Raw genomic sequence first — 14,845 nt, forward strand, 5'->3', positions numbered from 1 at the left:
ACTAGCGCTCTTCTAATTTTCCCGCTCTTTTTTTGAACTTTGTATTTTTACAGGAAAGTTAAAAATTTTTGGATTTTTTTTTGCCGAGGGGTTAACCCCGGACCACAACATATCCAGCGAACGAATTTCAGTAACTCACTTTATTGTAAGTCTTAGTGGTCAAATATGATACTTTTGTAGAGAAAGAATTTTTTCCGCCTCTGGGAAATTGGAAAACTCATGGGTACTCTCGTTCCCAAAAGAACGAAAAGGAGACAAACTTCAATTTTCCAAAAGCCAATAATATCAATTTTGTGAATTATTTTTGCGTGTCAAATGACTCCTTTACAAGGTTGATCACTAAAACAAGAAGAATTATTGATCAGTATTTTGTGGGATGTCCAGGAAGTGGTCAAGAAGACACCAAATTTCTGCTTGCCAACAGATTCCTCAACATTTCACACAAAATCATATCAATCATAATTCACCAAAATCAGGAAGAATAGGAAAAACTTCCCTGAAAGCAATCTGCCTCGCTGCCAAATGTCAAAATTATCGGCCATATTGGCAAAAATGTCTCTCCCGCTTGGAATTTTGTTTGTGATGTCAAAAAGCAAATGATGGGCATTGGCGGGATACCCTTACATTTGACCTCTAGATTTTTGGGGACGAGAGTACCCATAAAGTTTGAACAAGTTTTTTGAAAATTTAAGAAAAAATTGTTTTTCGAATTTATGTAATCTGTATTTGTTAGTTTTCATACTTATTGGCCCCGAGAGGTTTTTTCTTATTCTGGTCTAAAAGTCACAATATCTGCAAGGAAGCAGAAAATCGAAAATTCACAATTTTTGACCAAAAATATCTAAGCTCAGGAGTTAATTGGGATCCTGAAAAAAATATCCTAGATTTGGACATCCTTATAGTTTGTAATTATCCAGAAGAATCGGATTTTTAACCATTCTAGATAGTTTAAAAAATTGTTGTTTCCATGGGTACTCAGAGTCCCAGAGGATACGAAAGAGTTAAATCTGTGATAATCGTCAAAATCGGTGTAGAGATTGATGAAATAAGAGAATTTCCTTAAAAAAAAAATAATCATGTGGTTAAAGATCCGAGGTCCTACTAGTGAAGGTTTTTATTATAAGTTTACAATAAAGGTCAAATTAATTAATATCGGGCCAGAATTAGTTTTTTTGAGATTAAAAAACTTATATTTTTCTCAAATACCAACAGACAAATGTAGAGCTCAGAGGCAAAATGACACATATCCTATGGTTAAAGCAGAGGCGTGCAAGAACAGTCGAAACAGAATAAACGTCAAATGAAACATGTACGTCAATGGTCAAAACGCTACCATAACGAACTTATTTTGACGTTTATTCGGTTTTTAGCGGTTCTTGCACACTTTTAGGCTGCTAAAGTATTGGATATGTGTCATTTTGCCTCTGAGCTCCACAAATTTCAACTTTATATGCCCCTTTGAGGTTTTGTGCTTATTGCAATAAAATTCTTCTTTGGTAGTCTTTATAAAACTTAATTAAACTAAAATATGAAACTAATTCTTCGTGTTCTGTTTTAAAGCTGTCTACACATTATGAGCATTTTTTAAAAAAATTCTTTAAAAATTTTTTTAAAAAATTTTTTAAAAAAAACTGTTTTTTAAAAAATTTTTTTAAAAAAAATGCCTCCACACTAGACTTAATTTTTGTAAAAAATTTCTGACAGATTACTCTCAGCATTTCGCTTGGGATTATTTTTCATGAAAATTTGTCATTTGAGTGGTGGAAAAAGTGTGAAAAGTGTTTGTTGGAATTCCCTGGGATAGTTGTTAGTGAATGTTCGTGGAAAATTTTCCAAAATTGCAAAAGTGCAGTGTTTTTCTACAGAAGTTGTTCCCAGTGGAATCAATATTCCGGAGTGTGTGAACATAACCTCAAAATGTTGTTTTTCCCTAAAAATTTTGTGTGACTATCGCAGTTATTTATGTACAGAAATTGTTTTTCTTTGCGATAATCTGGAAACCAAGACATGCTCATCAGAAGAACCGCAGAAATTACTCGGAAGGACAAATTTGTTACCAGGAACAATGGGTAGAGTGGAGAAGAAGGTGTGCAGCTCAAAAGATCCTAGATTCCATTGATCAGCAGCTCTTTCTGGAAAAGCTTCAGGACTTCAGAAAAACTTATGGATACGTTTGGATGAACAGGAGTATTTGTAACCAAGAACATTGACGTAAGTACTATGAATATGCTAAAAAAAAACTCGCTGATTTTATTGCAAAGCTATTCCTGCAAAAAATTCAGGACTACAATTGGAAGAGCATGATAGTGGATGAGGGGAAGGACTTTGAGGAATAATTAGAAAGTGCTTTACCAAAATTCCTGCAAAAATTGATCCAGTGCAACTCTACAAATTTGATTCCGGATACTGGATGACACTGATTTGATTCCGGACACTGGTGATAATTATGATAAATTTTATGAAAAATAAATTCTCATATCTTGGTTTCCAATCCGAAATCTTTTATTGGTTATCCGGTGTACATTAAAGCCTTCTCCCTCTATCCACTACTGACCAAGCAGGAGTCCCATGGAGGAAGCAAAAGTTTGTAGCCATCTCATCCTTGTGCTTCCGGATGGGAACATTTCCATCGTGGTTGAAAAGGAGGAATGATGGGAGGTGGTTTTGGGGCTTCAAGTGATGGTCAATTTCCTTCTTTCCATTCATGTTTTAATTTGGTGCACGAGGTTACTGTACCATAACAATCTTCAAGAATACACAAACATCACAACTTTTGGCAACGTCAAAAGAAAAATCAGCGAAAGTGTTCCTCCAAAGCTGGCTTTGATTCCACTGGGAACAACTTCTGTAGAAAAACACTGCACTTTTGCAATTTTGGAAAATTTTCCACGAACATTCACTAACAACTATCCCAGGGAATTCCAACAAACACTTTTCACACTTTTTCCACCACTCAAATGACAAATTTTCATGAAAAATGCCTCGAGTTGCTGTGATTTTTTAAAAAATTCTTTAAAAAAACTGTTTTATAAAAAATTGTCCCAGTGTGTAGAGGCATTTTTTTAAAAGAATTTTTTTAAAGAAAAAACCTTGATTTTTTAAAAAAATGGGTCGTTTTTTACAAAATCGCCTACACACTATACAAATTTCTGTAAAAAATCCAGTTTTTTTAAAAAAAATTTCACTAGTCTGGAGGCGATTTTTTTAAAGAACTTTTTTTAATGTCATTTTTTACAGAATTTTTTGATAATGTGTAGACAGCTTAACACTTAAAAACCCAAAGTGGCATTTTACTCCAATTTTAAGTTTAGAGCTTCATAGTAGGAATTCTATTCAATATTATGCTAAAGTGATAACACGAATGTATAGAGAATTTAATTAGCTTTCGTTTGATGGAAAATATAGTTGATAACTTTTCTATTATTTAAAAAATAAGGAAAAGGTAAAAATGGGCGTAGAATATCAGATTGGCGTATGCCACTTTTTTTTCGTATGGTTGGCATCAGAAATGGATATTTGAATGGTTATACTAATCTAAAAAATGTTAAATTTTTTTGAGTTTTGTCAAGATTGGCAAAAATACGTGAAAATGTTAAAATAATGATAAAAAATAAATAATATAAAACCTAGAATTGTTGTAAAATGGTACTGTAGAGAAAAATAAGGTGAAAATTCACTTTACACCTTGTTTTTCTTTTACGAATTCCTGTTGGAATTTCACATAAAATTTTCTTTCAAAAAAAGCGCAAACTATTTATGAGAATCTGCAAATTTTACAGGAAAATATATTGATATGAGCCCTAAAATCCTTGCTAAATCACTAGGAAAAGGAAAATTCACTTTTGCATTTTTTGTCAATTTTCAGAAAATTCATATAAAAATTACACACGGGTCTTCGTTATCCGGCTGCCCACCCGGCAAATTCTGCAGAATTCTGCAGAAATTCGTCAGATTTGAATTACTAACTGCCGAAAAATCAGCAGAATTTCTGCAGAATTTTGTTCTAAGGTGGATCCGATCGTTGTATGAAAATTCTGCAGAATTTCTATAGAAAATTTTAAAATTATCGGCAGAATTTCTTTAGAGTATTTAGATGATTTCTACATTTCTTCTACCCTTTCTAATGTTTCTAAACATTATTTTAACTACATAAACATATGTATTTCAATTTATTTAAAATTCAATTTTTATTCAACAATTTTACGTGAATACTCTCGTTTTTTACAATATTATTATAATGTTATAATACAATATTATTAAATCAGCCATAATAGAAAATACGAAGGGGAAGGAAATGGTTAGAAAACACGAAAGAAATTCGCGATGCTCACGAAGTCGCACGACTATGCCGAAGCCACACGAAGTATCCGATTGAATGACAAGAAACGTTAAAATTTCAAAAGTGCAGAATTGCAGATCGAAGTTTTGCTGGGTGACTGGGGGACAAAATGACATTTAGGTTTTTTGAATGATCAACGGTTTTTATATTTTGTGCTATGTGAATTTATTTTCTGTCTGACAAAGAACAAGAGAATTTTCTTCCTGGTTTGCTTATGTTTCATTTTTTATCACAATTATGTATTAAAAACTTCTATACAATGATAATATTTAAGTTTAATTCACACTGGAGAAACTTAATGTTTAAATTAATAATAATTTTGAATACATCAACCGCCGCCAGTGTTTGGCAGCTGTCACCCGGATAACCGAAGTGCCGGATAACGAAGAGCCGTGTGTACAAGAAAATGCGAAAATATTTATTGGAAAATGAATTTACGAGTCCTAGAACTGCCGTAGTAGTCTTACGGATTGAAAATTGTTTTTTTTTTTGTTGAAAATATCTGCACTGGCATTTCATGCCAGTTTGGTATTTTACGTGATTTTTTACCTCGAGTTTTAAAGTGTTAAGAATATTGCCTCTAAGTAACTACAATTTCTCAGTAATAAACCCCCTGGGAGTCCGTGAGTGCCGAGGAGAGAAATCCTGATCCTGAGCATGGGATTCTCATGAGAAATAGAATATAAATCTTACGTCCTATATTGTTACCAGGAGGATCAGGAGTACTTCTGCCTCCTTCATTTCTTGGCACAAGCGGAATTTTCCGAAAGTTTTCTCAAGAATTAATCCTATGAGAGTCGAAGGAGATGGAGGGATGGAGAGAAAATCGTTAATTTCGAAACATGGCTAATGAAAGCAGCTGAAGTTAGCCACATATCGCACTCCCGACTGAAGTTTTTGTATGCCATCGTGCATCCCCGCTTTCGCGTCAGTTTTCCGTCGACCATCGGCCGAGTCAGTCGCTTCTGAGGGTAAGAGAGGTTCGCAAGTGCGTCACCAATTGGGTGTTTGTCAAGTGCATCCGATGCATCCCATCCCAGGTGCCTCAGGTGCTACAGAAAGCAAGTGAGACATTGTGCCAAAAGTAAACTCCATAGAAGCCATAATTTCTTCCTGAAAAAAAAACCAAGAAAACATAGAATCAAAGTGTCAAAGAAAAAATTGAGGGTGAACTCCAGTAGGCAGAGAAACACAAAAAAAAAGAAGAGAGAAAATGCAGTGACGAAAATAGCAGTGCATTTGTGGGGAGTTAAAAATTGCGCGCGTGAGAAGGAAGTTGAGGAATTTTTGAGGGAAAAGCCGAGAGAGAGAGATAGCAAGAGGTGGAAAAATTGTGTGTGAGTTTTTGCCATTTCATTCATGGACCATTCAGTTGGTGGATGTGTGAGTGAGAGAGGTATATATTGTTTTGCATTGGAGATAATCAACATCATTTGCTGACGTCATGGGTCGCAGGAAAGGAGTTTCAGCCAAGGCAGCAGCATCAAGTAAGTCGCGTTTCTTATTCCTTCGCACCCTCTCTCTTTGTTATATTTTTGGTTTTTCGAGAAGGCAAAATGGTCATTGATTTGGTGAGGAATTCCGCGGGGGGAAAGACCAGTCATTGTTGAAATATTTGGTGGAGAGAAATCAGGTGGCGACACTCTCTGCCTCTGACTCAGGGAATGTCCATGGGGTGGGGACACTGTCGACGCCTAGGCTATAGTCTGCCTAGGACGACATCTTGAAAAGACAAAAGAAACGACCGCACAAAAAAAAAACGCTTGATGAAGATGAATTGTTCAAGGGTATGAATCATTCTGGGTGATTCCGTAGAGCTATTCAAGTGGATGATGAGATGTCTGAGAAGGTGAGGAGATTGGGAAGTCAATGGGTGGAGCTCGTTGGAGCAGGAAATTGGTATTTTTCGCGCAAAATCTCCTGAGAAATGTGCCATTTTTTTTTGTCGAAGGAAGAGGGGGGGGGCAAGCAACCCACACGAAAAAGCCACAAGAACGGCTGTTTGGGGGCCTACAAAATTGGCAAAGCGACTGTGGGGCGCTCTCTATACAGCCAAACAAACCCAGAGTCGCGTTACGTAAGGGAATTCCCGCATACAGAGAGCTTAGCCGAGCTGAAAAACGCTCAAAGGCGAATCCATTCCACTACCAAGCAAAAGACTCTTTGGCACTAACACCAGTCCAAGAGAATAAAATATCTTGTTACCAGTGAAAAAATGTTCGGCGCCTTTTGGCTTGTTGCATGCCTCGGTAGTCTCCTCCGCGCGCGTCTCAAGAACTGGCGGGGGTTTTTCTTGGGGCCACGACTAATCCGTTAGATATCAAAAACAAACCACTATCAGGGCAGCTGAATCAGGAAATGCCACAGAGAGCAAATGTTTATACTCCCAACTTCATTCACAAAACAATTATCTTACAAAGTAAGAAGCCTCTATTTAGCTGATTTTGTCAATAAAGCAAAAAAAGTGATTTGCTATCCTACGAAAAGTCTTGAAAATAGAGCCATTAGAAGGCCATAAAGCTTCTTTTCCTGATCTAAGATTTCTTAAAAATACAGAGGTTAAATTGAGGTTAAGAGAGGTTATTGTAAGTAACATAACCTCTACTGCCTTCAAAAACAAAACGGAATTTGTGTTGAAGTGCACTTTATTTAAATTTAACTTAAGAAAAATATCTTTAGATTATTTATTGTTAAATTAATGAAATTTGTAGAGAACGATAATACAGTAAGCGAAATTCAAATAGGTATTTTTATTTTTTAACATTTCTAGAACCGTTCTTTAATAAGAAATTGTTTATATTAACAATAAAATGATCAAATCTGTCTTTTTCTTCAAATTAAAACCTTTCAACAGTAGGAAAATTTTATTTTAAAACGAGAATTTGTGGCTGATAGAGGCCATAAGCTTTTATGTAATCAAAACGGCTTAATCAAGGTCTCTAGGGAAATTAGCGTAAAATGGAAGCTATTACGAAGAGGATGGGTCATTAGGGAAACATTATTTATCAATTCTTTAAGAAAAAGGACTCCTAAGAACGAAAATACTGTACTGTCAAAGGTAATACCATGTTATCGGATATGGAATTGATACAAATTTATTGCTAAGCAGTGACTTTTACTTATAAAACTTCTCAAATACAGTAGAGTTCCTCAAATTTGAACATTTGGGGGGTATAGATGACATTTCTCACTCCTCAAATTTGAACAATATTTTCAAAAACATAACGGAAATTATGTGAAATTCACTTTGCTTAAATTAAGATAAACAACTTTAGAGAATATATCAATGTAATTTATTGTGAAATAGATGGAATTAGTTGCGGAAGTTAATATAATACGATAACATTGAGGAAAAATCAGAGAAAAATGGAACTCCACGCAAAACTTTCTTCACATAACCTCAAATTTTACATTTTGAACTCAACCGTCGTTCAAATTTGAGGAGTTCAAATTTGAGGAACTCGACTGTACCTTGAAGTACCAATTACTTCGAGGTTATTTTAGTATAACTTAAAAATTTGAAACATATTTTGCATGTTACAGTTTCTTAATTCACAAAAATAGGGGTAATTTTAAGCAATAGCCATAACACAGGCAGATAGCTGACATAATACTTCTTAAAATTTTATAATTTCTAACCTCAAAACATAACAAACCATGCTGTTTCAAATATTTTGAAACACTTGCTATAATATTGAAATACAATAGTTAGCAGATTTTTATGTCAAAGGAAAAGGTTACATTTTACTGTGTACTAGGAAATTTCCGGTTATGAAATGACTTTTTCTTTGAGGTTAAGTCAAACATTAGTCCAAGAAAAATGAAAACAGAATTCCATAAAGAAATATAAAGTGTCTAAAATGTGAAAAGAAAATCTGTAAATGATTTTTTATATCAATAACATTAGGACCACTTTTTCTAAAATTAATTTAAAGAAAAATTCTCTTTTATTACTATATATAGGGGAAAGTCGTCTGCCTTCAAACGAAAAATGGAGTTCCAAATTTAATATTTTTTTCTGAAGATTCCACAAAATGGATTTTATTTTCTACTACGCCAAAAAATTCTCTTGTTCATTCGGCGTATATGATTACCTCATTTAGCACTTGGAAGTCCTCAGTTTTTCCTTCTGAGGAAATTAAAAAAGTGATGTCGATTTGTATGAAGGCAGCTGGCATAGTCTGCCTTCAAACGCGAGGCAGCTGCCTTTAAATGTTTTTTTTTCACTGAGAATATTGAATCAATAAAACTAAATGGGCTATAAATGAATAGGTTGAAGCCTAACGCACTCACTAAAATCATCACTGCAGTCAAAAGACATTAAACAATAACTTTTCTTCACATTTTTCTGAAGAACTGTTTTGCACTTGAAAATTTGGAAGAAAAAGCCATTGAAGTTGACAATTGTCAACTTGAAACATCCCGGCCGGAGCAAGATAGCAGGTTATAAGTATTTGTATGACTTTCGTCAGAGAAAAGTAGGAGTTCGATTTCACATGTTTTGATGTGTGGAAAGATAGGATTTAAAGGCACACGAAATTAGCATTTAAAGGCTGCTGCAGGGTGATATTTTCAAATTTTTGCCACCCACAAAAATTGTGTCATCTGAACCAAAATGTATTAACAGAAATATTAAGCCTGATTAACCTTCTATGTGTCACAATGGAAGATTTATTTGTAAAATGATTTTTACTATGAAAAATCACATGATTTGTGGAACATCAAAATTACAGTTTAGAGCTCATTTTCATTTTTTTATGTAGCATCTAGGAAATAGGAGCTAGGCTCTCCATTTTTTGATGATTTGTGAGGATGATGGATAGCTACCTAATAGTTAATAGAATATAATTTATGCTTATGAGAACAACGAAAAAATAGCAACATTTGAAGGCTGCTGCATTTAAAGGCAGACGACTTTCCCCTACACTGTTTTGAAATGAAATAGAACACTTCAAATTTTCTAATTTAGCCGAGACACATCTTGGAGGATTATAGCGATTGGGTGCAAAAACAAGTAGATTTTGATTCTCCAATAGTATCTTGGATAAAAGGTAAATGGAACTCTATTTGCACAAAAAGTCGTTGATGTTCGAAGATTCGAATTTTCATACTAAATTTTCGAACAAGGTGGGAAAAATTTGTAAAATATCACACTAAAAAGCTCGCTAAGAGTTATTCAGTGATTATGGAGTGATTAAAAAATGGGACAGATAGAATGAACGTCGTTGCTTTGTGTTCTTCCTCACAACAAAAGAGGATACCAACACATTTTGACACTTGAGCTCTTCGAAATTCGAATGTTCTTCAGCCACCTTGCGCAATTATCAAGAATTTACAAAAATAGCAAATGGTCGATTTGCTTTATAAAATTAATTATCGTTTGAATTACCAGCAATCTCAAATGTGCCTTCTGACATTGTCACATGACAATATCATGGTTATAGAATCACATTTTCGAAAAAGCACTCCTGAGATTCGAACAAAATTTGTCATTTGTTAATTTTCCAAAATTATTCTAAAATCTAATTGTCTGTGGCAAACTTTCTTTAAAATCGGTAACAAAATTTAATAAAAGTGTTGTACTTAAACCTTCAGCTTTTTTCACTAGCAACAGGTAGCAAGAATTCGTGTTAAAAATAAATAATAATAATATTATTATTATTATTGTTAATTCAAGCCCACCTCATTGAAAATTGATCCCTGGCTTCTCTGACTCGTTATGCTGATTAAATGAATGCCCTCGCCATAGTCTTCGCCTTTGTCGCGATCGGCAAAATGTTCTGCAATTGGGTTCGCAAGAGTCGCACAATCAATTTTAATTGCAATTAGGCTTCGACACATCGAAATTGGTGCAATTCACTACTTATAATTATTCAAAAAAGAAAAATAAAAGAAAGAAAAGCCAATTGTGCTTGTCTTCTGTTCTTTGTGCAATGGCTGGAGAGTAGAATATGACCCTCTTGACCTTTTTCATACAGGGAGGATTCCAGCAAAGGAAATTATGAGGAAAGGTTGAACGGGGATTTTTTTTCAAAAGTTAGGTGAGGTACTCAGAGTAATAAATGGATTGTCAATTGAGAAAGTTTTGGTGTTTTTTGAGGATTTTACCTGGGAGAAGATTTTAAGAGTTGTAAAGGGAATTGGACGATTTACAAACAGGTTCTTTAACTTTTCAAGAGGTATTGATTTGAACTGGAGGACTTGAATTTAAGCTTAAAATGGGATTGTCTACTAAATTTGATCCTTTTTCTAAAAAAAATCTTTATAAATTAAACAAGATTTAGGTTATTATTCCTAACATAACCTCACTTTCAACTGAACCTCCCTTATCAGCCATTAGAATGCCAGAAGGCTTTTATATAATGTTAATCACTAGAATGAAGCGCTTCTTCGCCATTTGAAAAGCAACTTTGTGAACCTTAGTCCCTACCAAACCCATAAACACGAAACTATTCTCATGTGAATTTCAAGATCCTTCCTATGATTAATTGCTTCTGTCTTTGGGGTATTTTGCCGAAATCAATTGTGGAAATTCTCAGAGATGATGATGGGTCTCTGCGAAGACATTGGAAATATTTATATAATATAACTCCAACAATGGTGGAGTCAACTTGGAGTTGGGGAGCAGGTGTTACTGCCAAATTAATTCACCAGGCAAGACCCAAGTGTACACTTTGGCCATTTTCGCTGAATTCCATCCACACACAAACGCACAGAGAACAGAGAGTTTCTTATCCAAAAAAAAAAGAACAAGCAGAAAATCAGTCAGGTTGTGTGGTGTGTAAGGGATCCCTTGAAGATGCTCAAACCCGGAGTTCCCTTCCATATTGTGTGAGGTTTTTATTTACTTTGATTTTTTTTTGCCTGTTCCTCTCAATATCTACTTCTTGTGCTTGAAACAGCGCTGAATTATGTACAAAAGCCTTCTCTCTACATTAATTTTTACCTCCCAGCCAAATGATTTCTCTGTCATACGGCTTAAACCACAGACAGCCGGAGAAGGCGAAGATGAGGGACTTGATGGCTAGGGGGTTTTGCTCTCTTCTTGCTCGAATTCAAAGTCAGAGCTATGTGTAATTGACCTCTTATCCCGGAGTATTTCTGGAAAATGACGTCATTTGGGTAATCCATCCATTACGACACCTAGAGATTAATCCGAGAAAGATAGTCGCTTTGAGTTTTCGGGAACCTCCCATAATGTGCTGGACACACTTATGACTTAAACCGAGAAACACCCTTATACGGGCTTCAGACCTAAGTCTTAGCCATAAGGCTTAACTTTTCTAAATTATTATCAGTCGAAAATTTTTGGGAAATTTTGACTTAAATGGACTATTAAAGGGAATTAATCTATTTGAATTAGAAGAACAAATTAAACTGATTGCTATTTCGGATTTTGAGACCTTCAGAAACTAGGCTAAACCTCTAGTCTGAAGACGGTCTTAATCAAGCGCCTGGTAAGTTGGCCTTTTTATATCGAGCTATTTGAAGCCAATTCCTAAATTGATCTTGGACTCAGCTCGCAGTGCTCCAAGGAAAAAAATTATTCAAACAAAAATGTAGTATATTTATCCCTCCATATGGAAAGGTATCTTATAATACGGAAAAACTTCTCACTTTTTAAATATATAGCATAACGATCACGAGTGCAGAAAAATTCCCATACGCATTTGTATGTGAAAGTAAGAAATTGGCTTCAAATTTGGAAGCTACTCGCCGGGGACTAGCCCTTAATGTAATTATTATCAAAATAATGATTTGACTAAATTTTCATCAGTATATCATTAACTAAGCGTTTTTCGGCTTGAAAATCAATCGTTATGATTAATTAATTATTTAATCCGTTTAATCATTATTTCGATTATAATCGCACTAAGTCATCTCGTGGAAAATCCTCACGTTTGCATTGAGTAATTTAAAACATGAAGTTACAGTGTCCGTTCTCTTATACGGACTTACGACCTAAGGCTTAGTTATATGGCGTAACTGCTCTAGTTTCTCATCAATGAAGATTTTTTGAAGGAATTTAACTTAGGATTGGATTATTCCGAAGACCGCTTTATTCGAATCGAATTTATCAGATGGCATCTTGACAATTTCATAGTGAAAATGAATTAATCTTTCTTAAAAATTGTTATTCTTAATGAATAAATTCAGAAGAATGCATCCGACGAAGCGGACTTCTATCATTTTGTCCTCCTGTGGACAAAATTTCAAATTTGTGGAATTGATGACGCAAGTTTCATACGACACGATTTTTCTGTGTTACTCAATAAATCATACCCATGGCAATATTTCATCAGATGACTTCCAGCTCAAATTTTTCTGAAAAACTCCATGAATCAAACTCATTAAGTACAAAAAAAAAACCGAGTTGAACGAAATTTCAGTCGTCGGAGTCGGAAGCTTTAAAATCTTTCCCTATGCATCTTAGGGTCTAAATAGACTCAGTAAGAGGTCCTTTGCATAAATTTCTTTAAACCAATTCTTTACAGCTACATTTTATAGGCTAAATATTCTTGAGAATCAGCCTAAGTCTATTTGAGCCCTTAGACCGTCTTCAGACCAGAGGTTTAGCCCAGTTTCCGAGGGTCTCAAAACCTTAAAAAGCAACCGATTTTATTGATTTTTCACAATGTAATACATTATTTTCTATTAATAATCCAATCATAATTCAAAATTTTCCAAAAAATATTGGCCGATAAGAAATTAGAGAAGTTCAGCCATATAGCTAAGCCTAGATCTGAAGCCCGTATTACGTATTTAGGTGGCTGCAACGTCCTTTTAAGGGACCAGGGAGGGAATTCTGTAACTCGATGAACGCTTCACTAGTGAAAGGTTCACGAGCTTCTCTTCACGACTGCTAGAAAAGTTATTCTGTACCTTTGCGTGAAGCAGAGAGGGGAAGTGTGTAGAAATTTTCATTACATTTAAGATTTTCATCAATATTTGAACTAAATAACTATGGAAAACACTAGAATTGAGTATTAGAAATGATATGGTTTTGTTTTTCAAGCTGAGTATGGAAAAAAATTTTACTGGCTTCACCGAGTGATAACATCATCTTCACCGAAAACTTGACAAGTGAAACATATAACCTCAAAGTGATCCTTTCGCTGAAGCTATCGCAAGTTACAGAATCTCTTTTTCTATCACTTCAGTGAAGCGCTCACCAATTTTGATAGGTGATCAATTCACCAGAGTTACAGAATTCCCCCCCCCCCCCCAGGTCTCTCGTACTTATCTTCTCCAATCCTGTCGATTGTTCGCAAGCTCCCTCCAGCATAGGTCGTTGTCGTAAAGTACGTCCTATCCATGGCTTCTTGCGAATTTTCGTAATAATCGGTCTTTTACGATGATGGGTTATGAGCCCCACCCCCGTGCCTAAGTCTCTCTAGACCTAGTTACCCAACTTAGCGTAATTATATTCGACGAAATGGGTAAACTTCATTTCATTCATTTTCCACTAAGTCGTCTTACGGCTTAAGTCGTAAGTGTCTCTAGGCTCTAGGGCATAACGTATGAACTGAAGGCAAGAAGCTAAGTATCGCATCACCCCTCTTTCCCGCATTTAGACTCTTTCTGAAAAAAGTCATACGTCGAATTCATTAAGTACATGGAAAAAACTAAGTGTACGAAACTTCAATCATTCGAAGCTTCAACACTTTTCCCTATGCATCCGTTCCTATGCCCGTGTAATCAAGTGCAGTGAAGCTCACTGGATGCAATTCGAACAAACACCTTCAAAGCTAAAAAAATCTCCGGTAACCTAAAGGGGTTTTGAACCCCTGATACATACATCATAGAGCGAATACTCTAGCGTTTGATCCACTTGAGTGTCCAACCTGATCCGGATAAGAGCCTTCTAATTCATGAATTCGAGCATTATGCCAAGTCTCATTCATTCTGCCACCCCTTTTCTTTTGCTCTTCCATCTTCTCTCTTGGCTTTTCCATTCCGCCTTGAATCCATACCTCGTGTGTTTCATGCTCGATAGAGACGTATGAAGGGGGATTTGGTGTATTGGATAGGTTTGCTTTTGTTGGTGTATTACTTCTTATGCAGCTCGTCTTGCTCGGTTCACAGTTTAATTTCCAGTCATCTCTTTGGCAGACGAGAAGAGTCAGCCTGGCGGCCAATATTGCTTGGGTGATGCCGAAGAAGGTATACTGTGAGGAGGAAGAGGTAGGGGAGATACTAAAAGAGATTGGAAAGGCGAAAGAGGAGCACTTGTCTCTTTTGTGTTGATTTAGTTACAATCCTATACATAAAAGGTCTCTCCTTCAATCTCACCCAAAGAAGAATGTATATATATATAAAATTGCTATGGTGTTGCCTCATTTTCAAAATGTTTTTCTTTTAGTTCATTCCATCTCACTCTAGCCACCATAGAGAGGTGATTTTTATAATATTTTGAAGTTCTCTTCTCGAATAGCCAAGTGTTGTTTTTGTTGTCCATACAGGTATCTCCTCAGGTTTCTCCTATATTGGGACTGTGGTGTTTCT

The 14,845-nt window shown here is 35.4% G+C and overlaps 1 protein-coding gene across 1 annotated transcript in view; it reads left to right on the forward strand.

The window, feature by feature from the left end:
• The first annotated feature begins 5,269 nt into the window (after window positions 1-5,269).
• LOC129800449 (uncharacterized) overlaps window positions 5,270-14,845 on the forward strand; it is a 72,510-nt gene continuing 62,934 nt past the window's right edge. The window contains exon 1 of the mRNA XM_055844815.1: window positions 5,270-5,826. Within this exon, the coding sequence (XP_055700790.1) occupies window positions 5,784-5,826 (43 nt within the window). The 5' untranslated portion in view covers window positions 5,270-5,783. The remainder of the gene's footprint in view (window positions 5,827-14,845) is intronic.

This window comes from Phlebotomus papatasi, chromosome 2 (assembly GCF_024763615.1).
Source record: "Phlebotomus papatasi isolate M1 chromosome 2, Ppap_2.1, whole genome shotgun sequence".
Lineage (NCBI taxonomy): Eukaryota > Metazoa > Arthropoda > Insecta > Diptera > Psychodidae > Phlebotomus > Phlebotomus papatasi.